At 35.5% G+C, this 23,584-nt stretch overlaps 1 protein-coding gene across 4 annotated transcripts in view; it reads left to right on the top strand.

Annotated features, from left to right (window-relative positions):
• The window catches only part of LRRC4C (leucine rich repeat containing 4C), a 91,313-nt gene extending 84,335 nt beyond the window's left edge, over nt 1-6,978 (top strand). For all 4 annotated transcript variants that reach the window (XM_068684695.1, XM_068684692.1, XM_068684693.1 and 1 more), the window contains one exon: nt 4,863-6,978. In XM_068684695.1, the coding sequence (XP_068540796.1) occupies nt 4,905-6,821 (1,917 nt within the window). In that variant the 5' untranslated portion in view covers nt 4,863-4,904 and the 3' untranslated portion in view covers nt 6,822-6,978. The remainder of the gene's footprint in view (nt 1-4,862) is intronic.
• The last annotated feature ends 16,606 nt before the right edge of the window (nt 6,979-23,584 follow it).

The raw sequence follows: 23,584 nt of genomic DNA, 5'->3' as shown, positions 1-23,584 counted from the left end.
TGATACTACTGGAAGAGACTTCCCAGCATAATAAGCTGCTTGATGCACCTAGCTCCTCTTCATATGTTTGGAAATCTGCCATTTAATTTGTAATTTTAGAGTGGCTTGTTTACTAAAAAATGCATATATATTCGCAACGTGTTTTTCTTTCAATAAGCTCTTTAAAATGCTGTGGTGTACAGCATATATAACTGCTATATAAAGTGAAACAAAGGTGTCTTTTCTTAATGTAGCCACATATTTGTTAATTTAGTTATAAAAAGTGATCTGAATGCTCTCATCCAGGATATTTCTGGCATGAACCTAAGGGAGAGTTGTGAAAATTTAATTGTACTGTGATAATTTAATCACCTGATATCTGATGTTCTCATCGTGTTTTCAATGCAGTGACATATAGCATCACATCTCATTCAATTTTAAGGCAGATGCACAGCACCAACCAATGTGTATTAGATTATGTTGTGTCATAACCCATATACTGGGCTAATGCTACAGCCTTTGCACCACGCTGCTCCGCTGCTGAGACTGTTATTCATAGACCCACAGACTAGATAGAAAACTAAAGATGAGTTGCCAACAGCAACTAAACTGGAGTGATCCAGCCAGGGATCACTTGAACTTGGGAAAATATCTTTGCCCCTGCATACCTCATCAGATAGATTTTTGGGAAAGGTGTTGAAGTTCTTTTTTTTGTAATCAAAATCCATCATTACAGGAAAATCCCTCAATAATCAGAGCGAGTGTAGTCACTTTATAATAATGTAACAAAAAAAAGTATAGTATAGTAAAGTAACAAAAAGTGATCAAAGAAGCATATCGCATATCAGGTGTAAGACCTAATTAAAAAAAAAAAAAAAAAAAAAAAAAAGAAAGAACCACTGGTTCCGCTATAATGCCCACATAAGGAAGACATCTCTGTGTATTCATGGTATTCATGTTCAGCAAAGTTACCTTTCAATAGCATAACTGCTGCATCCTTCAAGTGGTCCCTAAGGAAAACTGCACTGTACATCTCTGTAGAGCCATATTAGCTTTGTCATTCCTTGCTTCATCTTCTGCATTGGAAGAGGGCAATGCTTTTTGCTCAAAGGAAAATGTGTAGTACATCAGGACTACATCACGTAAGCTATAGAGAGGAGAACATGCGTATCAGCAGTCCATTTGAGTGAAGACTTCCTGAGTTCTGAAGAAATAGAAAAAAAAAAAAAAGCTATCTATATGTGTGTGAATGTGTGTCTCCATTACCATAAAGAAAATATACATTACTGTATAAGCACAGTTTTATAATTGTATGGTGTCTGGGAAGTGGATTGAACTGTAAGGATATTTTAAACAAATTTTAAATGTATGCAGCAGAGGGCACTAGTGTTATTGAATTGACCATAGAGTTGATATTTTGGTACTAGACAGATGAAAAAAAAAATTGCTTAGAAGACAAAGAGTTGTCAAGATAGACTAAAGAAGCTGGTTGATGGTATGTGTTCCATGTGTGGATTTATAAAGCTAAACCTTCATGTGTCTCTAGCATAATAGACAGATATTGAATAGCAAATTACTCTGGTACAGAGTTCCAGATGGGTCTTTATGTAAAGCCCATTAAAATATTTCCATAATGTTCTTCAAGGCTTTAAATGAATTTTCTACTGTGTTTTTGCACTGGCTATTTTTTTTTTCCCAGGGTATTTCCAGACTATTTATATTTGAAATGACTCTGGTGTGAAATGACTGCACAAAGACTTCCTGAATACTTAAGCTCTGAGCTGTGGAAAGCTACCAGTATAAAAGAAAAGAACCTTTTTTAATACATTCCTACAGCACAAGAATTCTCACTGCAGTATATTAGCCTATTAGCCTCATGCAAAGCTTGCAGGTTGACAGTGAGAACTTGCAAGGAGCTGCCTGGCATAGCTTCTGCTGTCCATGACAGCTTTTCATATCATCAGATTCCCCGTACTTCAGTACAGTATTCATGTAAAATTTTTTATCTTTTATTTATTTATTTTAATCTTGGAGCATATGTGCAGTGATGGAAAGGAAAGATTTTCTGGATAAAGGAGTGAATTAGGGAATGGTGGGAGATGGTGGGAGCTAGAAGTTGGAACAGGAAGGAAGTGCCTTGCAGTTCTTGAAAGCTGTGGTTGAAATGATTGGCTTTATGGAGACTGGCAAGGCAACTGAAGGGAGTTTATGCATATGCTGGCTGATGTTAAGGGTACTTGCTCTCCCATGACCTTTGTTATGTTTGCTACACTTTCTTGTTCTACCATCATTTTGTTCTACCATCATCTTGTTCTCCCATCATTTTTCAGCTCCTTCAGGTTATCCAGGTTACAGGAATGAGAATGGAAAGTAGCAAAATGAAAGTTAGAGAAACCATATGGTATGTTGCAAAGCTGGCCTGTAATGATGCATGGGTATGAGACTTATAGAACATAAAAGATTGCTCTAGCTTCCTGGGAGCCACGTGCTCCCTGTGCTCCCCATGCCCCACCAGCCATACAAGGATAACTGGCAGCTCTGAAGCTTGAGAGAGCAGAGTTCTCATCTCAGTTACAGTGAAGACAATAACATTACACTAGTGTGATGGTAGAATAATTAGTTTGGTGTGTTTCTGCATCTGTTTTATTACTTGATAATGCATTTATTCCGTCTAAGTCATTAAGGAATAAGTTTTAAAAGACTTTTAAAAAATGAGGCAGGAAAAAAAGAGAGAAATCTACCTAGTAAAACAAAACTAGAAACAACAACAAAAAAATGCTAATAGAGTCACATTAACTATCATATAAGGTGGTTAATAACTATTCAACAGCAAAATTCATGGATCATAGAACTTAACTAAGTCTGAAATCAATATTGATCAATTCATGAATAATTTATCAATATAATAATAATAAATTGAATAATTCAGTTTAATTCAAATGGGAAACAGGTCCTTTTCAAACCTTTTTTTTTTTTTTTTTTTTTTTTTTCAGTTGGTCATACTATAGTGGATTGTTTGTGTAAGAGAACTCGTCTTTTAGTGAGTTTTAGGAATTAGTTTCGGAGTGTTTCTATATATTGTGTTGAGCACCTCTGAAGAGATGCTTGTAAACCTGCAGTAAAAGGGAAGGTGTGTACAACAGCTACCCCTTATCAGTCTAGTACAGTATCCTAAACCAATGAAGTAGGAGTGTGGATATTCATGATTTCAGGAGTATATGGTTCAGGAGTATGGATATTGGCAGACTGAGAAGCAGGAGCATCTAATGCTACAGCTACGAGGTTATCCAGGATCATATGGCAAAAGTTAAGCCACAGGCAGAGAAGTTGAGTGCCTTGCTCAAGGTTGCAAAACACATTAGTTTCATGAATCTTTCATACCAAGACTGATGTTTTATAAATAGCACTTAACAGAGCAGATCAAACAAACAGCCCAGATCTTCCAATTCCCATTCACTGGTATTTAAGCCATTATATTGGCTTTCTCTGCAGTGAATTATTAAGTGAGATGAGAACACTTGCTAGCTCTGAACCATTATAACAAGTTTTAAAAAAATGCAAAAGTGAATTCTCAAAAAAATACATTGTCTGAATATATAATTAGAAAAAATCTTTCATTAAATGAATTGCTATGAAGATGAAAGTTATGGTTTTTTGTTTTTTTTTTTTTTTTTTTTGTTTTTTTTTATTATTTTTAATAATTATTATATATATATTTAAAAATAGCTTCTTCACACACAATGAAACAATTTAAAGCCTGGAGTAGAAAGTTTTTGCATTTTAGTATTTTGTTTGTTATACATTTGGGTGCTCTAGGTTATAAATATGCTCTAAGCACGATGTAATTTATAAGACTTCACTTTTGGCTGATTTATAGGAAATTTCATTAATCTCTACGGCAGAGGGACCTTGTAGTGAGCAGAAGATTGAAAATGAACTGAGGGCTGAAGGCTTTAAGAATTACCCCAAACGAACCAGTACTGAAAGATTTAGAATGATAATTTGTAGAGTAAAGCCTTTTTCCCCCTTTTAGTAACATCTGTAAGATTTTTTTAGAGGTACTAATGAAATTGTCCACTCTGCAGCTACAGAGATATTTGTCAGCATTTAAATGGCTATTCTTATTTCTGTGTTCAGCACACATGTACTAATGCTTGCTTCTCTGCTGCTGCTGGTGCTAAGCAAAAGAATTGAGGAAATATGAAATGGGATGATACTGTTTAACAGTAAGGAAGAACTGATGCTCAACATGTTTCTTTTGTATTTTATTTTTAAAATCTGAAATAGGCAAGATCTTGCCCTAACATTTCCATGATGTACTACATTCAGTATCAAAGACTTTACTTTTAGTCAGATTCTGATGCAGGAATCACATTTGTATAGATAAAGAGTTTCACCAATAATGAAAAATAAAAATAATAATAATAAAAAGTCATGAGTCTCCATTTAGTCTTCATATTATTTCTTGTCTTGATTTACTGTAATGTTAACAAAGTTCAATCCTTGAATATTGTGATGATTCTTATCTTACTCAATTTTGTTTTTTGAGGTTCTTGACACTTCTTTCAACTCTTCTCTTGAGTTAGAACATTTCTCTTATGTACCCAGTGTGGTTGAACTTGTTATCTGCCATCAAGCTACATGCATTATACTTTGGAATGAGCAGGAAAAGCTAGTGTCTGGATATTTCTTATCTTATTGCCAATTACACCTGGCATGGCTTTACAGGAAACAAAATATTAGAATTTGTATAGCTATTTATACTACAGTTTGATGAAATTGGTAGAGCTGACTGAAAGGACTTGAGAAGGCTCTCTGTTCAGAGAGCACATTTAAATATTTGAGATTAATTTAATAATCTCCTTTTCCCTTCTTTCTTTCAGACTATTCAAATTCCAGAAGGACCAACACCAAATAAATTATGAATGTTGAACAAGATGACCTTACATCCACAGCAGATAATGATAGGTCCTAGGTTTAACAGGGCCCTATTTGACCCCCTGCTTGTGGTGCTGTTGGCTCTTCAGCTTCTTGTGGTAGCTGGTCTAGTGAGGGCTCAAACTTGCCCTTCTGTCTGCTCCTGCAGCAACCAGTTCAGTAAAGTGATTTGTGTACGGAAAAATCTGAGAGACGTGCCAGACGGCATCTCCACCAACACCCGGTTACTCAACCTCCATGAAAATCAGATCCAAATCATTAAAGTGAATAGCTTCAAGCATCTGAGGCACCTAGAAATCCTGCAGCTCAGCAGGAATCACATCAGAACAATTGAAATAGGGGCCTTCAATGGTCTGGCCAATCTCAATACTTTGGAACTCTTTGACAATCGTCTGACCACTATCCCAAATGGGGCTTTTGTATACCTGTCAAAACTGAAGGAACTTTGGTTGAGAAACAACCCCATTGAGAGCATTCCTTCTTATGCTTTTAACAGAATTCCTTCTCTCCGGAGGTTGGATTTGGGAGAATTGAAAAGGCTTTCATATATCTCAGAAGGTGCCTTTGAAGGTCTGTCCAACTTGAGGTATTTGAACCTTGCCATGTGCAATCTTCGAGAGATTCCTAACCTCACCCCACTTGTAAAACTGGATGAGTTAGATCTTTCTGGGAATCATCTGACTGCCATCCGGCCAGGTTCCTTCCAAGGGTTAATGCATCTTCAGAAACTGTGGATGATACAGTCCCAGATTCAAGTGATAGAAAGGAATGCTTTCGATAACCTTCAATCACTTGTGGAGATCAATCTGGCACACAATAATTTAACACTACTGCCTCATGACCTGTTCACACCGCTCCGTCTCGAAAGGATCCACCTGCATCACAATCCTTGGAACTGCAACTGTGATATCCTTTGGCTCAGCTGGTGGATTAAAGACAAAGCACCCTCCAATACTGCGTGCTGTGCCCGTTGCCACACACCTCCTAGTTTGAAAGGAAGGTACATTGGTGAGCTGGACCTGAACTACTTCACGTGTTACGCTCCAGTCATAGTGGAGCCACCAGCAGACCTCAACGTCACTGAAGGCATGGCTGCAGAGATGAAATGCCGGGCATCAACCTCCCTGACCTCTGTATCTTGGATTACTCCAAATGGATCTGTTATGACACATGGGGCATACAGAGTTCGGATTGCTGTGCTCAGTGATGGCACGTTGAATTTTACAAAGGTAACTGTGCAAGACACGGGTTTGTATACATGCATGGTGAGTAACTCTGTTGGGAATACCACAGCTTCTGCCACACTGAATGTGACTGCCCTGGATAACCCTGGTTACACATACTTTTCAACTGTCACAGTAGAGACTGTGGAACCTTCTCAGGATGAGGCACAGACCACAGAGCAGGTTGGGCCCACACCAGTTACCAACTGGGAGACCACTAACATGACAACCTCACTCACTCCACAGAGCACAAGATCAACAGAAAAAACGTTCACCATTCCTGTGACGGACGCAAACAATGGGATCCCAGGAATAGATGAGGTTATGAAGACTACCAAAATCATAATTGGTTGTTTTGTGGCTATCACTCTCATGGCTGCTGTGATGCTGGTAATTTTCTACAAAATGAGGAAACAGCATCACCGGCAGAACCATCATGCTCCAACACGGACTGTAGAGATCATTAATGTGGATGATGAGCTTACAGGTGACACACCCATAGAGAGTCACTTGCCCATGCCAGCAATAGAGCATGAGCACCTAAATCACTATAACTCTTATAAGTCTCCTTTCAACCACACAACAACAGTTAACACAATAAATTCAATACACAGTTCAGTGCATGAACCGTTATTGATCCGAATGAACTCAAAAGACAATGTACAAGAGACTCAGATCTAAAACATTTAAGACATTATGGGGTGGGGGTGGGGACAAAAAAAAAAGACGGTTTATAAAGCAAATGACACAAATGACTGGGCTAAATCTACTGTTTCAAAAAAGTGTCTTTACAAAGAAAAAAGAAATTTATTTATTAAAAATTCTATTGTGATCTAAAGCAGACAAAATTATGTGTATTCCTCAGAACCTGTTTTTTGCTGCACTTATTTACCCTCCTCTTTCCCTTTTTCCTTCCCACCCAACCCTGATTCCCATTTGCCATATTTTTCATAGGAGATCTTGATTCCCTAAAAGAACTGGTCTAGGAAATTTTGTAAGAATTCTGTTACACTTTGGGAATTTTTATGGTGAATTCTAGTGGTGAGATTTGGTCTATTTTGTCACTTCTTTTTCTTTTCATTTTCTTTTGTTTTCTCATGCCCTTTTTGAAATTATTCAACAGGGAATGGAATATTAGCAGCAGCTTTACAAGTGAGCAAAACAAACAAGCAAACTTTTTTTTTTTTTTCCTCCGTGTAATGATTTGATAATTTGCTCTGTATTTACCAAAAGGACCATTCTGTGAAAAAAGGAAGAAAAAGTAAAAAAAAAAAATAAAAAAAAAAATAATTTACTTGTGAAAACCTATAAAACCCATTATCTTTTAAGCAATTCTAGAACCAGAATTTGTAGTTCAAACACTAAACTAAGATTATAAATAAAAGATTGTTTTTTTTTCTGTACTTGGATATAGCTCATTTGTAGTGTGGCTTTAAACATCAAAAGCTTTTTAAATTTCTTACAATATTCTGCTGTGATGGTCCAAAACACAATCACTTTAAAGAGAATAATTAAAGCACTTTGGATCATTACTGAAGAATAGCACAGTTTTTGTTTTAGTCTGTGTAAGCAGTCCACTAGCAAACAAGGTTGCCTGGCTTTTAATGCAAAATAATGCTGATATCTTCTAACAGTGTTAAGAGTTATCTCTTTTATATCACCAGATGTATCCTGCAGTACCAGGGAAAGTTCTACAAAAAGTTTTGGGTATCACTGGATTTATTAGACAAAGATGAAAAGTATGTTCTGTTTTTTATTATCTATAGCTATCAATAAGAAAATTCTTTTTTTTTTTTTTTTATCAAAGCTAGAAGTTTCCAGTTCAGCTATTCTGGTATTCCTAGACAAATATGAAATATCTTTAGATATCTATAAGACCCGTGTTTAGATCTATATCTCTGTGTGCAAAATTACATCAAAATTCTGTTGAAGGTGTAACTTGGAGGACATCCAAGGATTTTGATTTAAAAAAAAAATAGGGGGAGGAAAAAAGACAGGACAGGCTTAGCCAGATCAGTTTAGTGTGATTTGCATGACAATTAAACTGCCTATAAAGTAACCAGTTTAGTTTAAATAAAACTCAGACTCATTTACTGATAGGACCCGTACACCCATTTCTTTCATTTCTTTTCTATTTTCATATGTTCTGTGGATTTAGCTTATTGGTATAGGAATGGTGTATATCTTGTATGCTGAAAGGTAAAAGGAAGACTTTGCTTAAGAAAAAAACAGACTCAGGACACTGTATTCTTCCAAGTGTAGGATTAAACTATTGAATTAAACTACGCATTGGCAAATGAGTGGAAGCATTTTAAGACAATGTAGATTAGGAAAAGCAATCATACTGAATATTAGTTCTGAATGTCTTTTCACTGATTTCTTTCCTTAACTACACACACCGTGAGTTTCAGTTGACCTGTTCCAGGTAAATAATGCACTTAGTTCTTATCAAAATTTCTGTGGACCTTTCTGATATGAACAGCATGCAGGACAAAGATCCTCCTGAACAGTATACTTCTATTTTGTAAAACTAAGAAGGAATGTCTAGATAGGTTGATGGGGTAAACATCTTGTTGGATACACAGTCCTCAAGGTTGCAAATGAATGTAGCAGGAAGAAGGTCTGATTTAAAAAGGACAATGTTAAGATATGTGACAATGAATCACGCAGTGCAAGGAGTCTGATAAGTATAATGCCGAATGAACCCAAAAGTTCTATAATAATCTCAAAGAAACATTTGGCAAGACATTATGCTTTGATGTACTTCATGAGAAATAATATCTACTCTAAGGGAATTTTAACAGAGGACAAAGATGGACCTGAATGTAAAACACTGAAGTAGTGATTCCTTGCTTTGCCTATTTCTTCAAAGTGCATTACAGAATTTTGTTGGTGATTTCTTCTAAGTGTTGTGATGAAGTCTGTACAGAAATGCTGCAAGTACACGGGTATTTGTATTTTTGCCCATCTGGCTAGTAACATTATTAACATGGCCAATACTTATCTGACAATTGAAAAAGTTGCTTCTGGGAAACCTATATCTGGACCATCTGTAATCAACAGGTTTATTTTAAAAAGATGGCTACTCCCTACCTGCTAGCTGCTAAAGCACTTTAGGTCGCCATGGTTTTATAAACATGCAGTTTTTACTAACTGCTAAAGGTTAAGTGTTGGAGGCCTTTAAGAAAATATAATAAAAATAATAAAAGATATAGCTGTTGCAAAGCAGGACACAGTGTCAGTAACAATCTTTATTCCTCTTTGAAGTGATACAAAATAATATCAGTAACTATTTTTTAACAATATATATTTTTTTATTGAGTATTAATCAGGTTATATTGACTAATTGAATAATACTTTAAAAAAATAATAAACAAACAAAAAACACAGATATTCCTGATCATTCATGATAGGGATAAAGAAAAAGCATTTTAGTGTGTTTGGTTAGAAGATATATGTGCTAAGTGGAAACTGTACTAGTTGTGACATTCCCTGCATCTTCCCTATCCTTCTTGGAATTACAGAGATTATTTTTGCAGATTAATTTAATACCAGTTAAAGATTATCACAGCTTCTGAACTGAACTGAATTCTGAACTGAGCTCTGCAATAATGTGAGGGGAGTGCTGTGCACTTTCTTGTTTTGGTGTTTAGGTCACAAGTTAACACAGCCTGCAACTCCTGCAAAGACTACAGTGTTAAGAATGAAGCCTGAGTCTCCTATAGGGGAGAGCATAACTGATAGAAAGCTCTAATGAAATTTCTTTTACAGGTGTCGTGGTTGTGTATGATGTAAAAGAATTGTGGGGAAAAAAATGTGACCTTGATTATGAGCTATCACTTTCTAGTGGGCTCATGAGAAAGTATGAATTGTTCTTCAGATTATTTGATGGAGTTTGAAGATGGTTCCCTGTTGTCCTATATGAACACAAAGAACAGAGCATTTTCTTTCTGGAAGTGTCATCAAGTCTTATACATCTTGCCATGTACAGAAATAACTTGTGAAAAGCAAAGCAAGTGAGTTCCATCCAATTCATTATACAAGACAGACGTTTTATTTTACTTTGAAAAGGGCTAAATACATGAAAAGTGTTACAGTAATCGTATTTTTTTTTTTGCTCACCTTAATGAATTAATTATATTTAGTGTTTTTGAGATTCCCCTTCCCCATATTATAGCTTAATCACAGCATTAGAGAAAAGATAACTAAATTGATATTGTATTTAGATGTACTAGCTTCATAGTCTTGTGAAAATATTTCATAACAGCTTTTATATGTTAGATATGACCATTCCTGTAGTCTTTTCAATGATGAGAATGGAAAATCTTTTCAACCCCTTCTCCCTATATTCCAATTTTTACATGAGCTAAGTACAGCATGTTTTGAACTTTTCTTTTTTTTTTTCTTTTTTTTTTTTTTCCTAAGTCTTCGCGATGAAGGTCTAGGAAATGTTAGGAGCTACCTTTCAATTTCATACTAAAAGAGGTAAATGAATTAATATATCCTTATCTTCAAGTTATAATAAGAGGGGTTGAACTTCACTATCTGGGTTTCTGTTTTTCTTACTAGAACTATTTAATGCATCTTTTTCTCATTTGTGCAGATGTTGCCATCTTCAGTCTTCAGTTCAAACGTATATCCGAAATTCAGTCTACAGTTAGTCTGAACATAATGGTGGATGCTTTAGTGTGGAGGTGGTATTATTAGTATTATATTAGTACCAGAGTAGAATGATATCTACAGCTATCGCTACTAAAATACAGCAGTGCTAGCAGAAGATGGGTTTGGGGAGATTCTGGGAAACCTGTCTGGTAAATCTGCAATGTTTGTTGGCCTGCAGCCTCACTCTGTGGTGATGTCCCATGGAAATGCTGTGGTTTTTTACTTTGCAGCTGGAAGAATATGGCAGAGCTCTAAGTTAGGAGCAAGTTCATTGGCTGCTCCCCAGTTAAGAGCATAGATGCAAAACTAATCAGGGTATAATAACTCAGTTTCAGACATGCAGTGCATGACCAAAAATGAAGGAATTATTTGTCTTGTTTATTAGATTTAATCGCTGATAGGTTTTAAGGCTTAGTGTCCACTAAACTGTAACCTTGAAGAATAAAAAAAAAAATCACAGGTCTACAGTGTAAGTTTTACACAAAGGACAAAGTCATTATGCTTCAACAAAATGCTAACTCTGGTTTAAAGGAGTCTGGGAAAGTATTTGCACTATTAAGAACTCTTAAGAACAAATGAGATCTGTACTTAAGTAGTTACATGCCATTTACTTCCATAAGAATAATTTGAGATTTCCCTAGGTGAGATTTATTAAACAAAATACTGTTTTCAGTTTGCCTTGTTTTAAGTCCTTTCACACATTTATAAACTTATACTCAGAGTGTAATTTGAGTAATCTCAAAAGGACTGAATCAGTGAAGCCTGGCTGACTTTTAAAAGTGAAAAACCTTTCCTATACTGTAATTCTAGTGAATTACTCAATTTTGAAATGACAAGGAGGTACTGAAATGATGACATCATCAGATGATTATTTTATGACTATCCTTTGTACAGTAAGTAAAAGGAAAATAAGGTCTGTCGTTTTGAGAACTTTGAAAATCCAATCTTATGCAAAAGTAGAAAACTAGTTTTTTAAAAAACAGAAGATATCAGAACACTTTTGTTTTGAACTTGAAAGTATCAGTAAGATGGATTGATTACAGCAAGAAGTGTAAGTCAGACATCCTAGATAAACTTTACATCTTTTTAACACTATATGCAAACTTAAAAATTTGAACAACTTTCTGTATCATTCATCTTGTTCAAGTATTCTGGCTGCCCTATCCACAGATTTCTGTTTTCATTTTAAATGTTGAAGTACACGAATGATGTAATCTGGGCTTTCAGCTCTGGAACAATTTCTCAGACAGGCCTTGCAAGGCAATTCTCTTTTAATATCTAAGCTCCATTCACTGCAGGTTCATGTTTAATATTCTCTGGGGCTTTCCTTAGTTTGGAAATGGCTTGTACAGTGAAAGATTCCTCAATTTCTTTGATTCTGTTGTGCAATAGTAATATATGCTGCACATATGAGTTTTAAGAATATGGTTTTGTATGGGTTGTACTTTCATCATATTTAAAACATAAATTGCAGTTGTATTTTATTTTGGTAGGAAATTTTGAATTCTGTTAACTTGAAAAGTACTTCTGTGCCTTTCACAGTAACTCAGTTAAACTCATCTAAATTACCAAAAAAAAAAAAAAAAAAAAGAAAAAGAAACCTGTGATGCTATACATGTACAGGTCTGTGTGTAGAATTAAAATGTGAGTTTGTGATTTTACAGGTGAGATAAATGGAGTAAAAGAACAAATGCACAAATAGGGAAAGACAGAATAAGTTTGCTGGGAGATGATCTAGTAAAATTAAACTGGAGTTATTGGACCGCTGAATTAATCCAACCCCTATGACTAACTTAATTCTGTAATGTGTAATTCAATTTGATTTAATCTGCTCATTTACTTCCTCAAAAGGATGGATAGTTGACAGAGCTTAGTCAGTGCAATCTGAGTTTTGTTTTTGACAATACCCGCTGTCTTCCCTTTCCCTGCCCTTCTTGGCTTGCCATTTCTGTCTCACTGTTCAACTGTCATTTTTTGAAGCTGTCTTCCTAAGGCACTCATCTCTCCATCCTGTCTTCAGATTGAATTCCAGTGGTCAATGGGACAGACAAAAGGTCAGTGTTGTAACACTAAGTAGAGCTTCTGAATGCCTGGGTACTGGGTGTTTAAGTCCATTAACTCCTAAACAACTACTTCTTATTTTATACTACAGAGTAGTAACATAAATCATGTATTTTTTAATTTTAATCTTGTATGTACAATTATGTTTGATCACCTGCTGCCTAGATGATAAATAGGAATGCTCACTGATCATTCCTAGAAAGCAAATGCCTAAACAGACAGCATTTCCCCCTGTTTTTTCTTCCTTTGTTTGTTTGTTTGTTTGTTAAGAACAATTTATCTATTTGACTCTGCAAAGTCATCAAGGTCTTATCAGACTGAATAAAGCAGAGACACCAATAAGTGCCATGGCTTTTACTCAGATGTAATGACAGAGATTATTTGTACTGCTTATTTTCTTTTTTATAAATTCTATTGCTTACGTCAGTAGTGCTTTCATCAGGATGGATTTGAGCAATTATTGTTGGAAATACTGTCACCTCTTCTTTCTGCCTGAAAGCATTGGCTCTGGGTGTTTCTCTTTTCATCTCCCTGCTAATTTTTGACACTTCTATGGGGAAGCAATCAATTCACTGAAAAGGAAGCCTTGGCCCACCTAACACAATAGTGAAATAATAAAGGGCTGCTGAGCCAGGCAAGGATGAATAAAGTAAAATGCAGTGGTACAGAGGGGAGAGAAGAGTCCTGAAATATAAGTAAACACTACAGAAAAAGGGGAGAGGGGGGGAAGGGAAGGGAAGGGAAGGGAAGGGAAGGGAAGGGAAGGGAAGGGAAGGGAAGGGAAGGGAAGGGAAGGGAAGGGAAGGGAAGGGAAGGGAAGGGAAGGGAAGGGAAGGGAAGGGAAGGGAAGGGAAGGGACGAAAGAAGATGAAAAGGAGTGAGAAGCTCTTTCCTTCATTTTTTTCTTCATTTCAGTTATACCATTCTTGGCATAACGGGATAACAGTTAAATACACTGGTGAATGCATTCTAAATAAATCATTTTGAAAACTGTCTGAGGAATTATTTTAAAAGTAATAAAACAGAAGTCCTTATCCTTGTGTGGGTCAAACCAGTCTCAGAGGACTATTTAGGATGTTAGATATTGTAGTAAAACACTACAAGGTTACTGTAGCTAGAGATAGAATTAAATTGAAAGCCTGAAAATAACTGTTCTTATTTATCAGTAGAAATAGTTTCCCAACCAAGAGAAAAAGTAGAAATTTGTATGCTGGGATCACACAATTGGAAATTTCTGCATGTAAATATCATTTTAACATTAGCTTCTGCTGATTTTAAAATTGGTCCCTTAAAAAGAATCTGGAAGAAAATGCATAGAAAAGGCAAGGATGGTATTAGTGAAATGTTTACTTTAGTACAACTTTCTATTTCTATCTTCTTTGATTATTTAAGTAATAGATTATTTTTATTTAGAAACTTAGAGGCTTATTTTTACTTCATCCACTCAACTGGGGATATAATTTTTATTTTATTTTATTTTTTGGCTGGGTAATATCACCGGTATTAGAATTTTGGAAAAAAAGAAACCCCTGGTCATTTGGTAGTTTACTTTTGCTTTTCATTTTAAGTCGCCTCTTCTTGCTTTTACAAACAAATAGAAATAAAGCAAATAAAATGGGATGATAAAAATCCTGACTCTACAATGAAGTTTGTGAATATGCAACTTTTATATGTACTTGCCATTTTCTTAATTTCATTCTACTTTTCAGTCACAAAGGGTAGGAAGACCAATTAGGTCCTTCTTATTTTTTTTTTTTTTCTTCGTGATTCCTTAGTTTTTGGATATATTTTCCAGCACTGTCAAAATTAATTTTCTATGGATTTCATTATGTTATAGATTTGAAGCATTTTTCCTCATCTCTTTTTACAATCTTAGTCTTTTCCTGTATCTTGAGTTTTCAGTCAACATATTTTCTCAAAAGCTCTATCTCTTTTCATTACGTATTTTTTCTGTGACACACTGTAGTAGAACGTAAATATGAGTCGCCTTTCTATATGTCCTCCCTAACTTCATGGCAGTGCTGATGTTCATTATGTATATTATTTGTGTTTATTATTATATTTATTATGTTTAGTAAGTCAGTACCCTTGCAGCATTATTTGGTTGTATCATTTCTTTCATCTAACTGAGTACCTGAAAATTTTGGGTATGTTTATTCCACAAAAAGTGTTGCCTTTAAATGGAAGTGTCCAGAATGTGTTTCAAGGCACATTTGCAGCAAAACCCCATAAACTCAAACTTTCCAGGCTTATTGGGGTTTGACTGCAGAAAACCAGCAGAACAGCCTGAATGGTGTGAAATAATTCATCTCGTGTACATCTTAAAATGGGAAGATGCTATCTTGGAATAGAAGAGCTCTTTGTATCCTCTAAAGATTGTCTTACAACCTCAGTAACAAGGAAGCTTGGGCTTTTAGTAAGTTGTTTTCATATTTAAAATTTCTGAACTCCATTGATTTAGATTTCTGAAATCATATTTTGTGCACAGTTGATGGAGATGCTGAAAGACTGATATTCAATCAGCATCACTGACAGATCAGATCAGCTTGTTTTTACATGGATTTTCTTCCTGGTGACCACAGTTAACTATGTGTCTTTTTTTTAAAACGACTGTGAAGTACTGATGGCATGGTTATGCAGGTCCGTTACTAGAAACAATGCCAACATTTTACAGTTGTGCAGATTCATGGCATCTAATCTAGTGGTAGTGGTCTGTTGGTTTAGTTTAATTTTAAAGTTGAAACCTGACATGCTTCTTTAATGGTTCAGTAGAGGGTGTTATTTTGTTCTTTTAAATGTTATTTATACCCTAAGAGAATTGCTGGGCTGAGAATCGCATTCTTCCCATTGCTTTACTGTGACAGCATTGCAGCTTTGACTTTAAGGATGCAGCCACAGTGGATGAGAAGCATTCAGTTTCTGTATCTGCTCCCATGCAACCAGTCTTCTGTGACAAATGCAAGTTCTCAGAAAGAATATTTACTCTGAGATACAAACTCTATTAGACACTTTGAAAATAGACCACAGTATACAAATCATGGGGTAATAAATATAATATCTCTTCCTCCTGAATTTGGCCTTGGGATAGCATTGTATATCTTATTTCAAGAGCTCTACAAGCAGTGTAGCTGCAAAGTGGCTGATAGCTAAGATCCTCTCTTTGGAGGGTAAGTTATGCAAAAGTAAATGAGTTGTCACTATATATCTGTTGTTTAGATACTAACTGCTCTCTGACAGTCCTTTATGGTAACTTCCAATAGTTATGTTTCTTTGCAATCCTAACTGATAAGATTAATTCTCTTTATTCCATTTCTTTTCTCAGGCATCTTCCAAGGAATGGCACAAGTAACGGCAAGAAGAAAGAAGTTGGTGATTTTGCTCCCAGGACATATGTGAATCCAAATATTTGTGTAAAGAGCCCATGGGGGAAATATATATACATATTGTCCTTTATATATATGTATATATATATATATAATTTATACATACTTTATATGTATATATATATAAAAGAAGAAATAGATCTTTCAAGACACAAAAGATTCAAAATATATATAAATCCCATACTTTTCTCTGTTGTATATAAATATACATATATAGATATAAATATAAACTTGGGTATATACATACATGGTTTGTGGCTCTAATGCTATTCAGGAGTTCCCTTTAGTGGAGATGCAGTGCATTTTCCATTGAGTGCATCGTGATACTGGACCTGGGGCTATCTGCCTGATGACATGCTTGGCAGAGAAGGAAACTAAGACACAAAAAGCTTTCACCAAGGCAAAAATTCTGGTGGGGATGGACACCTGCTATCCCTGAGGCAAGAGTCAACCCTCTGGAAAGAGTGCAGTGAATCTGGAGGATCTGCTCTCTAGTTGGCTCCACCTTCTTGTGAAATGGCTTAAATGAAGACATAGGGCACTGAACGATTTGACTGTCAAGTTGGGTTACCACAGCTACTTTAGCTATTATATTAAGATGAAAGTCAAAGAACCTAAAGAGAGGAGGATGGGTTTCCTTATGTATAGCCTAGGGAAAAAAGGTAAGACCCTTCACGCACTTAGAAGTACTCTACTTTAGGCATCTGAAAGTGGAAGAAGGTGAATGTCTGTGTAGTTTGGCAATGGTACATGTGATTGCCATATAAAAAAAAAAAAAAAAAAAAAAAAAAAAAGTCTGTTTATGACCTTTTGAAACAGCTTCCCCATTTGCAAGGTGTGTTGGGAAACAAAAGTACAAAAAGCAGTTGAAATGCTGGTCATTACTTTTCTTGCTGGTTTTTGCTGAGGTAGGATTTTTTCCTTGTGTTTCTTAAGCATTCAGTGATTTTCTTTGAGGATGGTAATGGAAATTATCTTCACTGATGATCTTCAAATAAAAGAAATACATGATTTGGTGGTACTACTTGAAGGTTATATTGTGTATGTTGCACAGCTGTGATATCACTGACAACAACTGTGGACAGTAACAGCACATTCAGATTGTGTGAGATGTAAACAAATTCTGCAATACACTCCTCAGTTCTTTTGTAGCTTTCCCAGACATTTGCTTTGGAAGAAAGGGTAAAACAGACCGCATTTTCTATTCTATAGGAAGAAAGTGAAGGGTTACATGCACAGCTGTATGAAGCAATCATAAGTGATGAGCAGCACTCAGAGTGGGGGTGAGATGCATTTCACCTGGGGAAGCTGTAGAAAATAGCTTCCCTTCTTCCTCCAAGAGGAAGACTTCTCCTGAGTAAGTAAACTTTTGCAGATTGTTGTGTTTTTTTATTCTTAACATCACATTCAGCCTTATCTTTTTCAATCTTATCTTTAGTGTGGACTGTAAAGTGTTCTGTCTTCAGGAAGATTGATTCGATTAAAGAGCGGAAAACAGTTATGGAAAAGAAATGTAACGTTAAGGAGCTAGGAATTGACTGAAGGAAGTGTGTGAACAGAGTATGTGTTCATGGTTATAGGGGTAAGGAGAAGTTGCTGTTATTTATTGTTTCAGCAAATCTTCCACAAGTTTACAAACACTTACTGGAAATATTCCTCATCATTATCTGTAAGAGGAGGGAAATTGTGATAAAAATTGCCTGAGTTATTTTTTCCCAATTTGTGAGTTACGTTACATAACAAGTGACATGAACAGGGGGACCTCAGCCACTAGGGGAAATGCTCATCCCATGGAGTGGCTGGGAGTGTTTGGGGAGGGGAGGCTACAGATGGAAAGGGGAAGAAATTTGCTGAGGTCCTGCAGCAAAGCAGCATTAAGCTTTGCCTTTCTGTGATGTGAAAAATAATAATAAATAAATAAATTCTGGCAGCTCAGAGGAAGCACACAGAGTTTGCTGATAGCAGTTAAGGAGACCTCCAGTGAGGAAAGGGAGATTAATGCATACAATGTTCTAGTTTAAATTCTCTTTGCTATTATCTATTTAGAAGGCTAATTATTTTAGTCTATATGCATATATTTAAAAGTACCTGGCTTTTGTGTTTAAAATTTTCAAATCATCTTCAATGATATTACTGTCAGGAGTGGTCTTGTTATATTCATCTGAAAGTTCAGGCTGATTTTATTCTTTTTCAAGAAGAATAATATCTATTTTAGAATGGAGTGATCTGAGACAAAGACTAGTTGAATTATGTTGTAGCACAGGTAGAAAGTAATCTTTCTTCTTTTCCCTTTTACTGTGTGAATGCTTTACTTACTTCTAGGCCCCAATATATATGGTATAAATGTCCTACAATACATCAATATTTTTGTATCAACTTTTTTTTTTTTTTTTTTAAGAAATATGTGGCAACAGTAATATCCAAGCTTGTGTCCATACTCTTGGCATTAAATAAATCTCCTCTCATTGCTGACAAATCATTTGATCAAAAAGGTGTTATTTCTTTATTATTTTATATTACTGTTCAAGATTGAACATAATTCTTTTAGTACCTTGAGTTCCCTTCCTTTAATTAAGGTTGAATACATCCCTTTAATACATTTCTTCAAGCAACTGCTTCCTCAACAGTGTATTAGTAACATAGAACAGAACAGTATGTTACAGAATCAGTTTTTAAAATTCAGCACTGATCTCTCAATTAAAAAAGAACACAAAATCAAAATAAATATTTCGTAACTCCAGCATTCAAATGCAAAGATGTACTCTCTTGCTAGTGTTAGCAACTGAAACATTGCTGCGTTCTTACAGTTTATGAGAACTGAAGAGCAAAGCTAACTGCATGTTTCCTTTTTTTCTTTCTGAAATAGAAAGGCTGAGGGTAAATGGAAAATATAAATGCTGAAGAGTGTGCATGTGACTATGAAGAGTATATGTATTTTAAATTATAATATTTTTATATTTAATAATAAATAAGTATTAGGAGGTACAGTCATTGAAAGTAAATCTTGCATAACCAGAATAGTTTAAGAGTTAAAATGTTGCTTTGTCTGGTGTTTAGTCTTGTTATATCATTACTGCTAGCAAATAGTTCTAATGTCAAAAAAAATATAGAGACAAACTTATGTGTAGAAACAACTAAATACAATGAAATTCTCTTTGATCAACTAATAATGCATATCTAATGAGGTACCACTGGACATTCTGATTTTTTGGTCCTCTGTTATTAGCATAATTGTTTAAGTGATGCTCTCTGAGGTAACAGAAGTTTGTCTCTCAGAGTTATTTTCTCAAGACAAAGTATAAAAGTTTCAGCATTCTCATCCTAGACAAATATTTTTGCAACAGATTAAAAATCACTAATAAAACATTATTATCTCATTTAATAAAATATTTTCATCAATGTTATGACTCTTAAGTTAGAAGAGATGAGTTGTATGGGTAAGTTAATATATATATATTTTGACTGTAGAAAGTAATGTATAAGCAAGTAAGCTTTTGCTGTTGTCGCCGTCCATCTGAGTTAAGACAGAAATGACAAGCACAAAGTTTTGTAGGGAAGAACAGGATTTACTTTCATAGTATTGTTAAGCAGAAAATAAAAGTTGAGTGTTTTTTGTGAAGTATCAGAAGGAACTGTATTTTCATTACAGTTATGGAGTTTGAGGATTTGGGGGGCTGCTGATTTTCAACTACTCTGATATAATTAAGTTTGTAATGATGAAAAATGTCCCAGTCAATATAGAAGAATGAGCAGTGCTCAGAGGTCTGTGGTTACTGAACTGTGAGAAAAGGGACCTTCACTGTAACTAAACCATGAGGAGAAAGCTAGCTACATAAAATAGGTTGTAAAAGGATTTGGGAGCAGGTGATGTGTGGTTGGTACGATGCAAAGGAAAGAATTGTCTCTGCTGCAGATAGTGGGCATACTGGGTTAGGTAGTCTCATCGCATACCAGTCTGATGTAATCATGCCATTTGTGATGGATTATTGCTTGGTGCTGGACAATATGTTTGTACTTCAGTAGAATCATGTTTTTGAGGTACAGGGTATCTAACACCACCAAAGCTGTTTGGTGCCTGCTTGGTTGCTTCCTAGCCCTATGATGTCAGCTTGTGTTGGTTTTGCCTTCTGCTGCAGTTCTCTTTTCAGAGCTGAGGTCTCCAGAGTTTCTAGCTCTGGCGATGATCAGTAGGTGGATGTGTAGACAGACAAACAGACAGATGGTGTTCTCATTTTCCCTTCTTCCTGCTGAGAGCTGCAGGTGGTCTTCATGAGGTCAGGAGTCTCTGTATGTCCTGAGTCAGAAATGGTGACAGGTGGGGAAGACTGTGGCTTAAAGGGAAAGAGCACATCCTGGTATTGGGCACATGTCTTAGGAAGCTGGCAAATATGGTTCTCCACACAGTGAAGCCTGTAGGAAATCAGGTGTGAAAGTCAAATGGAAATCGATGTAGGAGGAGAAAGAGACTTGCAACCTACATCCTTGTTCTACAACCTACATTCTCGTGTTCTAAAAAAAAAAATAATAGTATTGGCTTACCTGATATGATAGTGATACTTTATTTAACAGAGTCCAGAATCAAATTTTAACACCCGATATTGCTACAGCTGGCTCTGTCTTCTTACACATTTAAAAAAAAAAAAAAGGGGGGGGTGGGGTGAGGAGGAGGGACAGGGCAGGATGGGTCTGAGTCTGAGTGACAGAACCTTAAATACATGGTAGATTAAGTTGCAGCTTCTAACCTGATGGTTGGTGTATATGATGTCAATCAATTTCATTTGGATTCAGTGCCTCAGGCCTGACTGTGAAGTCTATATAAAGAAACTTATTCTATGAAGAACATGCTCTTCTTGATATAACTATCATCTGTCTTCCAGCCTTCTCCAACTGCTTCCTTGTCTGTAGGATTTATTAACTGCTTCTTGTATTTCTCACAGTATCATAGTAAATTAACAGATAAATTCCACAGGTTGAATTCTTGGCTCTAAAAACAAACAAACAAAACAAAAAAAAGAGAGAACAGTGTTGGATACCCTTTTTAACCCCTCCCCAAAATAATACTTGCATAGCAAGATATTTTCCCTTAAAAAAACATAAAAATAAAAATATTCAGGGTTACACAGCCAGTTCTTTTAAAATAAGAATCTGGCTGCTCAGGCAACCATAACCACATTTTAAATTGCTTGATTATTTTTTTGTGGTAGATAACTGTTATATTGCCTGAAATAACACAATTATGTTGCATTACTCAATGCAATGTCTATCACAAAAAGTAGATAAAGAAATAGATTGAGCTTGTTTTAAGTACCATTTGAATTATAATTATTTGAGGAAACAAATGGGAATTGTGAGACCATATACAAGAGATTGAAATTTCACTTGTGAATAAATAGCCAACAGAATGCATTCAAGCTTCTAAAATTATTAACACACTCTTATGTTTCAGATTATATAGCCTAAATTGAAGTGCACATATTTGCCAATGAATAACTTCTGTTGCAACACAGAAGAAAAAGTGAAGCTCACCTGTCAAGAAGTATTAGTAACCTAAAAGAGTTGAAGTACTCTGTAACTTAATTGTGCTGCAAATGGCCGTATTCACCTCTGATTGAAAATCAGTAAATTATATTCATATATTTATTTGAATGCATAGTCATCTTCATAGATGACTTCTACATAGTCATCTGCATCATGACTTCCAGCAATAAAGCCAGGGCAAATTTATAGTCCAAATAACAAGTTTTTTGTTTGTTTTTTTTTTTTTTTTTTTTTTTTTTTTTTATTAGCTATGTATGCCACGTATATTGAAACTTACTTCCATGCCCTGAAGTACTCCCCAGCACCACAGTCTGCAGTTGGAGTCCAGAGAAAGGTAGAACCAGACCAAGGCTGTGATGAAGGCTGCTGTCCATTTCCACAAATGCTGCGTAGATTCCAAGTTTTCATCTTGTCATGAGGATACTTGCTTCAAAAAAATTAAAAGAATGGATCTTAAGTGCATAGAATAAAGTTCATTTGGAGGTTGGGGAGGATTTTCAAGAATTAAAATTTCCAGTCTGCAGAAAATAGATTACAGCTTGGTTTCCAATACTTCAGTTTGTTCATTTTAAAATATTCCCTACTGATTTGGAATTCATAGATTTGATTGCAAAGAACAGAAAGAGAATGTGGTTCCATATAACTCATACAGCAAATCTGGTTTCCCTGCAGTCATTGATTTTTTTTTTTAATATTTTTTTCTTCATCCCACTACCAAATCAACGTCTTGCTGTTTAAACATACATATTTTGCTCATGTGCAACTTTAGTTTCCGTGAACTAATATGGCTTGAATTGTCTATGATCAGTGTTCACTCAGTTTGAGTTTCACTCAAATCAGTTCACTGCAAAACATAATTTCTGATACATATGTGAGAACAAATAATTGTATATTAAATAGGAAAACAACATACCATTGGGAAATAACAACCAAATGGAACAAAGGCTTGCTAGGACTGCTGCATTCACGTGATTAGTTTGGGTAGCCTGTTACCAGAGATTTGAAAAGCAGATTGTAGGAAACAGTGCTCAAGAATGTTCTGAATTCATGAGTGGTATGCTATTTTCCAGCTCCATTCTCTGAAGTACAAAGTTAGGATATCAAAGATGAAAGAAGGGGTCATAGAAAAGGTGGTAAGATCTGAAAGCATGAATTCATGTCTGGGAAGCAAGCAGCATAAACACAGAGACATAAAAGGCATATGAAAGTCAAGATTTCCACAGCAGATGGGTTTGTATTTATCTTGCTAAAACTGGAACTAGTGGGTCCCAAAATACTCATTTTCGGTTTAATTCCCTGTTTAAGTTTGATGGCATCATGATGAAAAAGTATGAAGTGAGTTTTTTTTGTGTGTGTGGTTTTTTTGTTTGTTTGTTTGTTTGTTTTTCCCCCAGTGTAAAATTTCCTCTCAGAATACTGGACTTTGCTAACTTTCCTCAAAAATGGGGATGCTTGTTCTTAGTTGCCTGTGTGTGACTAAAATCACAGTTAGAGACTTTTAATGAAGAGCACTAGCGTGAAAAGCACTCACTTAGATTAGGTTTGTTGTCTTGTATGTTTAATTAATCTGAGGTTGATAGCTGAGCCTCTTTGGGAGGAATCTGTGAACATGTACATGTCTGTGAGAAACTGCATTCATAAACATCTTCTGTGAAACAAAGTACAATATCCTTATCTCTCATACACAGCACGTGCAGTGGAAAATTCTTTCCACTTAAGTTTCTAAAGCTCTTGGGGCAAACCTACAGGTCTTTGCTGCTAAGTGAGCTCGAAATTTTCACTATAAATGGAAAATGGCAA

This window comes from Anas acuta, chromosome 5 (genome assembly GCF_963932015.1).
Source record: "Anas acuta chromosome 5, bAnaAcu1.1, whole genome shotgun sequence".
Classification (NCBI taxonomy): domain Eukaryota; kingdom Metazoa; phylum Chordata; class Aves; order Anseriformes; family Anatidae; genus Anas; species Anas acuta.
Note: the sequence above shows the minus strand (reverse complement) of the source record. Positions and strands in the feature narration are given on the sequence as shown.